At 36.2% G+C, this 12,680-nt stretch overlaps 1 protein-coding gene across 1 annotated transcript in view; it reads right to left on the reverse strand.

Moving 5' to 3' along the window:
• Positions 1 to 5,965: 5,965 nt before the first annotated feature.
• Positions 5,966 to 12,680, reverse strand: part of ACYP2 (acylphosphatase 2) — a 162,474-nt gene continuing 155,759 nt past the window's right edge. Inside the window, exon 4 of the mRNA XM_029231911.1 lies at positions 5,966 to 6,416. Coding sequence (XP_029087744.1) covers positions 6,302 to 6,416 — 115 coding nt within the window. The 3' untranslated portion in view covers positions 5,966 to 6,301. The remainder of the gene's footprint in view (positions 6,417 to 12,680) is intronic.

The following is a 12,680-nucleotide window of genomic DNA, read 5'->3' on the forward strand; positions in this document are numbered from 1 at the left end:
CCGTAGTTGGAAGAGTCAAGAGAGGAACAAATAACAGCATGTGTGTAGACGGGTAGGAGAGACTCATTCAATAGGAAACAAAAATTGATGGTGCGGAAGTGAGAATGGTAGGAGCAGCATCCTTGCAGCTATGGCATCCAGGTGTCCAGACAATTCGCCTATGGTAACAGGCAGGAAGGTAGAGGAAGTACTTGGGCACAAATGTGGGTAGGTAGGTAAATGCAATGGTAGAAGCTTGGGGGAAGTTCTCTTCTGCTGGAAATAGAAATCACAGCCAAGGCTGAGTGAGGAGTAGGTGTGAAATGGTTGTCTAGGAGGGTGGGAGAGTGAATGGGTTAGAGAAACAGAACAGTTACTGGGCAGCAATTAGGTCCTTGTTAAAGTGAATGCTAGAGGTTTTTTGTTTATCTTAATAATTAATTTTTTAGCCATGCTTTATGTATGGGCTGATTTTCAGTAATTTTTGCTTAAAACCTAAGTTGTTCCTAACTGTATAACTTTATACTGTATAGGTTATAGTTATATACGTTAAGAAAGTTTTCTTCTATCATAACTGATTTTTCCTTCTCTTTCAATTATTCTGCTTTTTCCCGATGAATTTCTATCATTGATTTATTGATGGGTTAGATAAGTGCTCTCTTTCTTCTAAATTAATAATTTTCTTTTTCACATTTTCATCTCTTTTTCCTGATGAACTTTTTAGATTATTCTCTTTACCAGTGTTTCCTAAAACTGCCAGACTGTCGAAATCACCTGGGGACATTTTTAAACTTGCAGATTCAGGGACAAAACCCTTGGAAGATCCTGATTCATTAGGTATGGGGTGGAGCCTAGTAATAAATAAGTCTATTTAAAATGCTCCCGAGGTAATTCTGATAATCAGCTGGGTTTGACAATCACAGCTCTGTATCACTGTTGAGATTTACCAGTTACTAATTCCAGAATGGAATTTTATATTTCAACTAATTTTCCTCAATCCATATATTTTATTTTAATCTGAACGAATTCTCCCCAGTGGCTCCCTGCTCTTCTTTCAAAGATCAACCTTCATTATACACTATTGAGGACATATGCAGATGTTTCCTGAAATTTTATTTTTTCCTATAATAAATAACTTTTAGAGATAGGTACTTCCTCTGATTCTAAGGAGTATTATTCCATTTACCTTGGCTGTAGTGCTGTTTTGAATTTCAAGATGATTTTTTTCCCATTTATTCATCTTTTAATGAGGAGAGTTTGGTTATACACTGGCCTTTGCCAACAGACAGTTTATCCCTCTCAGGTGTAAAACCTTAGAATGGTTGATCTGCCCTAATCCAGTATTTTGCCGTTGTTTTGTTGAGATTTTCAGGAACCTTAAGTTTTTAAAAAAATTATGAAATACACCATAGATATAGGATATATAAAATAAGGTATAAAGTATGAATAATTACAAAAGGAACACTTACAGAGCTACCTTGCCTTGGCTTCCATGCTTTAAGTAAGGGGACTACCCAATTGGCTACTACCTGTTCCTTCTCTCCCCTGTGTGCTGTGATTTAGTTTTATTATCCCAATCAGTGGAGAAAGAATAGTAGTTGGGTTCAGAGAAGGGAGAGAAGGGTTGATTCTTCTTTTCCTACCCTGGAAAATAATACCTGAGGAGAAGGATTTCTGTCTCATCTTTTTCTGATTGTTGTAGATACAGTAGCTCAGAAATAATGGTACATACCATCTACCCACTTTATGCCAATTGCCTGGTTAAATATTGCAGGCATGTTCTTAATCCAGATTAATATGCACTGAATTCAGTGGAAATTCTGCTTTAATACTTGCAAATGGTCAAATGACTATGATCCTTGATCTTTAGAACTGTTTTGAAACAGACACCACATTTCCAATACAATGAATTTCCTGCATCTTCTCTTTCTCTATGTGTCTTCTAGTATTTGTAAAAAACTAGAAGGAAAAAAAAAGATACCACATTGGAAACTTGTATTCACTGATTCTTGAACAGTTCATTGTGGCAACATGGAAAATAAAACTAATGAAAGAAAAATGTAGTTTAAGGATGAAAGAAGTGTCTTAGACATCCAACCAAGAAGGTATACTGTCCTTTCAGTGGAGGAGAAAGCGTAAATCTTGCTCTCTAGAAGAGGGAAGAACCCACTTTCTACAGAAAAATCTGCTAATGAGATCACACAGTAACTAGACTTTTTAATTCTAAAATTTAAAATTTCATCAGACTTTGGTTTTATTCAAAACCACTTGAACCTGTTAAGAAGAGGAAAATTACCTTTTACACATAATTCTAAATGTTAAGTTAAAATCTTCAAGATATGCTTATAAAACACTTTTTAATTAAGCCACTAATTATATATTTGTATTTTCTCTTGCATATTTTTAAAATTCTGGTAACATCAAAATAGAAACAAAAGGCAACAGAAAATCACTTTCAGAAATATTTTAGTTATCATGGACCTTTATGGAGGCCACTATGAAAAAGAAAAATTTATTTTCAGTGCTCAGTTGTCACAAAAATGGAAATGGCTACAGGTAAAGTATACCTACCACAGTGGCTTGACAAAAGTAATCAAGAGAATGGGCAATGCATTTGAGTTTAGCATTTATAAAAATTTAGAAAAGACCCCGGATGCTAGATTCAGTGTCTTTGTTGTTTTTGTTTCTTTTCAGTTTTTTGTTTGAGGCAGAATTCTTCTCAAAATACGTCTTATGGAGAATCCTAATATAGGAAAGAGATGAGAGTAGGACTGGTCTGATTGGGACTGTTGGCTGCCCAGCTTCCTCATTGCCTTTCTGTAGTTCTCCTGGTACCACTTCCTGGGAGGTCTCTGTCTTACTGGAATCCTGGGAGAAGTCCTAATTCTTGACTTTGCCATTGAGGGCACCTAGGCACACAGCTAATTAATGGGTGGGCTGGGCCCAGAATGCAGGTGTTCTGATTCCTAGAACAGAATATCCTCTACCATACCACACTGCCTATATTCAGTTCCCAAAATTAGTTCCTGACATGAAAATCTCGTCCTTTTAACAAGTAGTGAACATTCTTTGATATCTGTATTAATGGAGGCCAGGGAGAAGTACTATATGAAAAATATTTGTGGACTATATATTTCCAAATACAAGCTAAATTTTGGAATTGGATTGCTTTTTCTGTTGTCTTTATGAGTTTAGAGACAGGTGCTTCTGAAAGATTCCTTCGATAGACAAAGTTGAAAATATTTCATTGTGAAAATGGTGACCAACTTCCAGAAAAGTCAAACTAGTGGGTGTTGTGGCCATATCCACCCTGCACCTCTTAGTTCCCCCTTCGGTGCTTCTGTGCTCTTTGTTAACATAAGCACCTACTTTTGAAGCACAAGCCTTCTTCAGGCTGCAGGGAATTCCCCTGTACCTAGAGATGCCCAGCCTCACATGAAAGTTGAATTGCTTCTTCTCAAGCTTAGAAGCCCACAGTCTTCTTGATAGAAAAATCTCCTGTTTCTACTATACCCCTGTTGCTTCTGTGCACCCAGACTGCTAAAGAGTCTGTCTTTTGCATCTTCCCTCCAGCCAAGTGCTTTACTTCTTGAGTTAGCTTTTTAAAAAGGTAGGCATATTTTTATAAATATGAAAAATAGTTACATGCTTTAACAAATCATATACCCCTAATTCTGATGTGTTGTTTCTTGAGGAGGTTGTGGGCATGTGGGGTGTTGAGACTCCTGGCTGACAGTCATTGAAGTAGAGACCCATCTTTTGCTTAGTTGGTTTTTAAAATGCCTAATTCTGGCAAAATTAAACCTGTCAAGGTTTGTTATTATCTAAAACATGATATGTAAATTTAAAAGTCCCTGTGTAAGTTCAATATGAAATATGACACATTAAGTTTACTGTTCAGATGTGCTATCTGGTCTCAACACATTTTTGAGATTGCTTTACCTTTTTTTTCTCTTGCTTTCTATCCATTTATGAACACCCATTTTTAATCATTATTTACAATATTTTTCATCCCGTAATAGAACTTAGTTATGTATTAATCATTAAGCAACCTTGACTAATGTGATTCACTTTGTGCAGTTAGAAGATTGTGCCAGTGAAGTGTGATTTTCTTATAAAGAGATTGGGGAAGGGAACTACCAGAGGAAATCAGGGTAATGAAGTGACATATTGGTGTCACTTCTGAGATCATATTTTTCTAAAATCATTTGGCCTTCCTATGTGTAGAGATATAGATTTTATTTTCAACTGGACTGTGCAAGAAATTATTTATTTTCCATAAGTCAAATTGAGCCTGCTTCAAGTCCCATCCTGTCTGGGAGGTGAGAAGTTAAGTCTTTCATCCCTGGTGCTTTGTACCCTCTCTCAAAAGGATCATGTAAAGGGCCTAATGTAGAGAGAACATTCAGGAAAGACTTCTCTAGTCTCTTGTCCATACCAGTTACCGTGACTACCATCCAAGCCACCATGGTCCCTTGTAGTCAGGATGCTTTGCAGCACTTTCGGGGATAGGAATCTTGCTAGGACTGGGAGCCCCTGGGCTTGGGATCTAGCTTCTCTGGGTGGACCACAGCTGTTCCCTTCTCAGATTTGGCCGTCCCCCAGAGGTGCTGTTGGGGAGAAAGGCACAGGTCTCCATCTCTTGGGAAATCCATTGCCTTTGGTCCCTTTCCAAAGTCTTGGATAATCTCGTTGTCCCCTTGGCTCTTGCCACTTCTGCTTCTCTTTTACCTGCTAAAGGCATAGTGTTTGTCTTTCTCCTCAACTCACAGCATAATGCTCCCTTTAAAATGAAACCTTGGAAGGAAAGTCGTCTTCAGGGAATCTGGCACCAAAACCCTCCTTGAGGTAAAGGAGCTAAAGACTTGTTGACCTTCCTTGAATCAGGAGTGGGGAAATACAGGGAGAGGAAAACCCAAACGAATAACACAGTTGAGTCTCCTTTACGTGGTGATGGTATTAAAAAAAGTAGGAAAGTTCTTTACTCCTTTAAGTGTATTTGGAAAGTTAAAAAAAAATGTCATTTCCTGAAGTTGTATTGTCTGCTTGTATACATTTGATATCAATATTATCATCGAATTAACCATTCAAGTGAACAAAATTCAGCCCATGCTTCATCTCCTTAATTCTAATATTGCAGCAGGTAGAGAAGAGAGGCCTGAATTCTTTCTGTATGCCATGGAGTGTAGCAATAGAGATTTGTTCCATAGATACAGAATGGTGGTTTCTAGCCTGTATTCCCAAGGCATTTGAAATTATTGGACAATTGCTGAGGACAAGATGCGGGAGGGAAAACTGAGACCAAGTGTGCAGGGCTCCACAGACCCCGATTTCAATCATTCTAGTTCTTTTCCACTTGCTTTATGTATAAAATTCCATGTAAACCTTTGTTTTAATGGATTCCATTGTTATAAAAACTTGTAAATCATTGAAGGAATATGTAAGTATATACCTACAAATTTGAAATTCCCCAGTATTTTGAGTTAAAGGTCTCCCATTTTCCAGAGTATGATTCTGTAGTATAGAAATAAACCTTCCCCTTAAAATACTATGTTGCTTAATTATCAACTGTATGTGAAAATCCCTGGATGATAGGCCAAGTTTGGGGGATAGTATGATTTATTTAGACTCTCAGTTCCTTTTCTGGTTCATAGGCCATCCATTGTGGGTGTTTGTGGATATAAACCTTGCAGCTTGCTACACTACCAGTGTGGGTTCTTCACTCATCTGTTCACTGTACAGAACAATATAGTTCCTAGAAAGCATTAAGTACTTCCAACCGAAGTACTGAGTCATGTTCTCATTTAACCGGAGTTTTTGAAACTATTGATTTTAGGGCTATGCTGATCATCATATACATTTATATCTAACTACTGGTTATTTTGTTGTTGTTGTTATTAAACAAATTATTCAACTTTAACAACAAATTATTATTCAGAGATTTTAGAATGCAATTCAGACAACAATACCTAAAAATAATTTTTACATGGTTAACTTTATTTTATGTCCAGCCAAATAACATGTATGCCATAATATTAGAATTAAAGATTCCAAGAGACAAGTTTAAATACAGTAAAATATTAATATTAAATATTTTGTAATGACATTTCAAATTTTAGAACGCTAAGTTTTGGCTTGTTAAAAACATATTTGAGCAAAACTATTTCAGTGTCAGATATTTTTAGTAACATATAATGTAGCTTTCAGAACAGAAAGTTCCTTTTTTTTACCCTACTCTGCTACTATCATTGTAGTATATAGACTTAAGAATACATAGTGTCTTTTGTGCAGTATGAGCGTTACAATTTTAATTTTTCTCCTATTAGTATCGAATAGTAAAATTAGAGTATTCAAGTTTAGAGATGGTTTTTTCATTGGAAAAGGTCGTGCGATCGATGCGAGAACTAGGACTTCCAACATTGCTCAGCCAGGACTTCCTACAAAAAATAAACAAATAAATAAAAATTAGCATTTAAGTACATATAGACTAGCTAAAATGATCCCACGATGAGTAATAATGGGAGTTTATGTTTACTAAGTAACTTCTGCATATAATGTGAAATATATACATGATTTGTACAACGTGAAAATTTTATATCAGAATACCACAGAGTTTAACATATAATTAAATGTGGACAAAGAAAAGCTAATGACAAATTAAGCACAGTCAACTCTGGATGATTTCATATTGGGGTTATTTCCCTCCTCTTAAAACATCCGATGCCATTACTACCTAACTCTTGTATGCAAAAGGATAAAAATATTTTTATAAAGAAGAAAAACAATGCACCATGAGTTTTTCTCCTTACCCAGCACATGGTAGATTATATATATGTATGTGCAGAATGAGAGAGAAAGAATGAAAGAATGTGGGAAAAATCACATTTATTCTTTATTTAAACATTAAAATAAAATTAGATGAATATTTTTCTTATCTATTCAAAAACCATTTCTTACCATATATATTAGCAAAGTGCATTAAAGAGACAGAGTAAATGTTCTGAAACTTTTTCTGCTTATATAGTGTTTTTTCTTATTAGTGATATCATGTGTCTAATTTATACATATCACTAATAAGTGATAATTTATACATTTGGTACTTACTGAGATGCTTCATATAAATTCCAAGATTACTGTAATTGCTAACACCTCAGATATTGTTAAGGATTTTCCAGAATCTTTCTACCTACTAATAATTAGTTGGCATTTCAGATTAAGTGGGACTACAGGTTAATAATAATAGGAGGCAGTTTTATACAAATGATGGCTGTTATCCCAGTTGTAGAAACAGTCTACAAGTTTCCTCATATCCCCAAAAGTCTTTGAGGTTGTGAAGCTAGTGCTGTGTACAGCTGTGCAGTATCATATGTAACAATCTCACATAACCTTGAATTAAGAATATTTTCTAAGCTAAAGTTGTCTGACTAGCTGAAAATTACTCTTAATCAGACTGGAGAAGAATGACAATGATTCAAGATTGCCCTTGTGTTATTTAACTCTATTATTGGCATATAGTGGATTTACAATATTAGTTTCAGGTGTACAACATAGTGATTCAATATTTTTATAGATTACACTCCAAAGTTATTATAAAATATTGTCTATGTTCCCTGTGCTGTACATTATATCCTTGTATCTTATTTATTTTACAAATAGTAGTTTGTTTTAACCCCCTTTTTGATTCTTATTTGTGACAATTTTTCTGGGTAAGGTGAGCTTTTTTAAAATTCTTTTTCATAAGCTAAGCCATCAGCACAGCAACATTTTCTTTTCTTCAACTCATTTAGTTGAAATCTTAAAAATCAAAATTGCATGTGTTGAAGAATGAAGTTCAGTTATTATGAAAACGGCTGATGGCTTCAACACTACCAGTCAAATCTCCTTGAAACCTTCTAGAAAAGAAAGGCCAATAGAAATAAAAGCTAACGTTTATGAAGCACTACCTGTTTGCTCAGCACTGTGCTAAATTCTTTACATACACTATTTTCCTTTAATCCACACATTAACCCTGTAAGCTATAGTCCATTAGTCCTCCTAAGTTACTGATGAGGAAAGAGACACAGAAGAGTTAAGTAACTTTCCCAGGGTAGGAGCAGTGGTGGTGGTGACAGTGATCAGATTCTGGATATACTGTGAAGGTATAGTCAATGGATTTGCTGACAGATTGGATGTGGGTGTGAGAAAAAGAGGAGACTGAAGGATGATACTGGGGTTATTGGTTTGAAAAACTACAATTGGTTTGAAAAACTACAGGATGGAATTGTCATTTACTGAAATGGAGAGACTGTGAGAAGAGCAGATTTGGGGGAAAGATCAGAAGTTCAGTTATGGAATGTTAAATTTGAGATGTCTGTTAAACATCTAAATGAGATGTTGAGTAGGCAGCTGGATCTATGAATCTGGAGAGATGAAATTTGGAATTTGTCTGTAGATAGCACTGAAAGCCATAAGAATGGATGGGATCACCAAGAAAATGACTGTAGATAGAAAAGGAAAGAGGTCCACAGACTGCACTGTAGGGCATCCCAATGTTAAGAGCTCAGGAAGTAGAAGAAGAACCAGCAAAGGAAAAGAAAGCATCCAGTGAGGTAGGAGAAAAACTGGGAGAGCATTGTGTCCTGAGAGTCAAATGAAGCCCTCTGGGAACAGGGAGAGATCAACTGGGGCAACATTGCCAGCAGGTCAAGTAAGGTGAGGACTGAGAATTGACCATTGTGTTTAGTAACACAGGGGTCACTGATGACCTTGACAAGAACAGTGTTGGTGGAGTGAAAGCCATATTTGAATGGGCTCCAGTGAGAATAAGGAACTTGAACCACTGAGTCCAGGACTTGGACTAGTGGACATCAAAGCTGCAATGACTAATCCACCTGAGCTCTGTGTATTTAACTAGTTGAGAGCTTGACTATCTACCTGTAGTTGATCTTCAACACCACCAAGAACTTCTTCACTGGCTAGACCTATGGCCAAGGAGGAATTTACACCACTGGTAGGAGCAGAATGGTCATGCTGTTAGGTGAGTCAGCTCTGTTTACACTGTGTGTGTGTGTGTGTGTGTGTGTGTGTGTCGGGGGAGGGCCACTCTGTGCCATGGCTCCACACATGTCATCCATGTTGCTAGGAACTGTCTTGCCTGACGTGCCTACTCACCTAGGAGTATTCTGGTCATCTGTCACATGGCAAGCCCTAAGACCTCACTCTTCATGTGCTGCCCTTGCCTTTGATAGTGGTGGCTCAGGTCTGGAAATGGCAGACATAAGAGTTTTCCTAGCCAAAAAATAACTAGTCACAAATTTTTATCTAATTAGTGAGGATGTGATTGGAATGAGATATATATTTTTCCCACTCCCCATTAATGTGTAAAAGAACCACATAATCCAATAGTACCCATTAATTCAATTCAATAAGTATTTAAGTAGCACTGTATGCAAGGTATATTCTAGATACTGGAGTGCATACATAGGCATCTAAAATGAGGTTCTTTCCTCAATCTAACCTTACATCTAAAGCAACTAGAGAAAGAACAAACAAAACCCAAAGTTAGTAAAAGGAAAGGAATCATAAAGATCAGAGCAGAGATAAATGAAATAGAGACAAAGAAAAAAATAGAAAAGATCAATGAAACTAAAATCTAGTTCTTTGAAAAGATAAACAAAATTGATAAAACTTTAGCCTGACTCATCAAGAAAAAAAAGAGGACTCAAATCAATAAAATTAGAAATGAAAAAGGAGAAGTTACAGTGGACACTACAGAAATACAAAAGATCATAAGAAACTACTACAAGCAACTATATGCCAATAAAATGGACAATGTAGAAGAAATGGACAAATTCTTAGAAAGGTGCAATCTCCCAAGACTGAACCAGGAAGAAATAGAAAATATGAACAGACCAATCACAAGTACTGAAATTGAAACCATGATTTAAAAACTCCCAACAAACAAAAGTCCAGGACTAGATGGCTTCACAGGTGAATTCTATCAAACAGAGAAAAGTTTATCCTTTTCAAACTATTCCAAAAAATTGCAGAGGAAGGAACACTCCCACTCATTCTGAGGCCCTCATCACCCTGATACCAAAACTAGACAAAGATACCAGGAAAAAAGAAAATTACAGACCAATACCACTGATGAACACAGATGCAAAAATCATCAACAAAGGGCTTCCCTGGTGGCGCAGTGGTTGGGAGTCCACCTGCCGATGCAGGGGACGTGGGTTCGTGCCCTGGTCCGGGAAGATACGGACCAGGAGATTTTTCAATATCTGCAAATCAGTGTGATACACATCAACAAACTGAAGAATAAAAACCATATGATCATCTCAATAGATGCAGAAAAAGCTTTTGACAAAATTCAGCACCCATTTATGATAAAAACTCTCCTGAAAGTGGGCATAGAGGGAACATATCTCAACATAAAAAAGGCCATATATGACAAACCCACAGCTAACATCATTCTCAATGGTGAAAAGCTGAAAGCATTTCCTCTAAGATCAGGAACAACACAAGGATGTCCACTTTCACCACTTTTATTCAACATAGTTTTGGAAGTCCTAGCCATGGCAATTAGAGAAGAAAAAGAAATAAAAGGAATCCAAATTGGAAAAGATGTAAAACTGTCACTGTTTGCAGACAACATGATACTATACGTAGAAAATCCTAAAGATGCGATGAGAAAACTACTAGAGCTCATCAATGAATTTGGTAAAGTTGCAGGATACAAAATTAATGCACAAAAATCTCTTGCATTCCTATACACTAACAATGAAAGATCAGAAAGAGAAATTAAAGAAAAAACCCCATTTACCATCACCTCAAAAAGAATAAAATACCTAGGAATAAACTACCTAAGGAGACAAAAGTCCTGTTCTCCAAAAACTATGAGACACTAACAAAAGAAATCAAAGATGACACAAACAGATGGAAAGATATACCATTTCTTGGATTGGAAGAATCAATATTCTCAAAATGACTTTACTACCCACAGCAATCTAAAGATTCAGTGCAAACCCTATCAAATTACCAATGGCATTTTTCACAGAACTAGAACAAAAAAATCTTAATTTGTATGAAGACACAAAAGACCCCGAATAGCCAAAGCAATCTTCAGAAAGAAAAATGGAGCCAGAGGAATCAGGCTCCCTGACTTCAGACTATCCTACAAAGCTACAGCCATCAAGACAGTATGGTACTGGCACAAAAACAGAAATATAGATCAATGGAACAGGATAGAAAGCCCAGAAATAAACCCACACACCTATGGTCAATTAATCTACAATAAAGGAGGCAAGATTGTACAGTGGAGGAAAGACAGTCTCTTCAATAAGTGATGCTGGGAAAACTGGACAGCTACATGTAAAAAAATGAAATTAGAACATTCTTTAACACCATACACAAAAATAAACTCAAAATGGATTAAAGACCTAAATGTAAGGCCAGACACTATAAAACTCTTAGAGAAAAACATAGGAAAAGCAGTGTGACGTAAATCACAGCAATATCTTTTTTGATACATCTCCTAGAGTAATGGAAATAAAAACAAAAATAAACAAATGGGACCCAATTAAACTCAAAAGCTTTTGCACAGCAAAGGAGACCATAAACAAAATGAAAAGACAACCCTCAGAATGGGAGAAAATATTTGAAAATGATGCGACTGACAAGGGATTAATCTCCAAAACCTGTAAACAGCTCATGCAGCTCAATATCAATAAAACAACCCAATCAAAAAATAGGCAGAAGCTCTGAATAGACGTTTCTCCAAAGAAGACATACAGATGAACAAAAGGCACATGAAAAGATGCTCAACATCGCTAATTATTAGAGAAATGAAAATCAAAAGTATAATGAGATATCACCTCACATTGGTGAGAATGGACATCATCAAAAAGTCTACAAACAATAAATGCTGGAGAAGTTGTGGGGAAAAGTGAGGTTCACTGTTGGTGGGAATGTAAATCGGTACATCCACTATGGAGAACAGTATGGACGTTCCTTAAAAAACTAAAAATAGAGCTACCATATGATCCAGCAATCCCCCTCCTGGGCATATATCCAGAGAGAAACATGGTTTGAAAGGATACATGCACTCCAATGTTCATTGCGGCGCTGTCTATGATAGCCAAGACATGGAAGTAACCTAAATGTCCATCAGCAGATGAACGGATAAAGAAGATGTGGTACATATATACAACAGAATATTACTCAGCCATTAAAAGAATGAAATAATGCATTTGCAGTAACATGGTTGGACCTGGAGATTATCATACTAAGTGAAGTAACTGAGACAGAGAAAGATAAATATCATATGATATCACTTATATGTGGAATTTAAAAAAAAAAAATACAAATGAACTTACCTACAAAACAGAAATAGACTCACAGACTTAGAAAACAAACTTATGGTTACCAAAGGGAAAAGGTGGCTGGGAGGGGGCAGAGGAGGGATAAACTGGGAGGTTGGGATTGACATATACACACTGCTATATTTAAAATAGATGACCAACAAGGACCTACTGTATAGCATAGGGAACTCTGCTCAGTCTTCTGTAATAACCTAAATGGGAAAAAAATTTGAAAAAGAATAGATACATGTATATGTACAACTGAATCACTTTGCTGTACCCCTGAAACTAACACAACATTGTTAATCAACTCTACTCCAATATAAAATAAAAATTTAAAAATAATTTGTTATATGTATT

Source organism: Monodon monoceros, unplaced genomic scaffold (assembly GCF_005190385.1).
Source record: "Monodon monoceros isolate NGI ecotype Baffin Bay Population unplaced genomic scaffold, NGI_Narwhal_1 Super_Scaffold_19, whole genome shotgun sequence".
In the NCBI taxonomy this organism is placed as follows: domain Eukaryota; kingdom Metazoa; phylum Chordata; class Mammalia; order Artiodactyla; family Monodontidae; genus Monodon; species Monodon monoceros.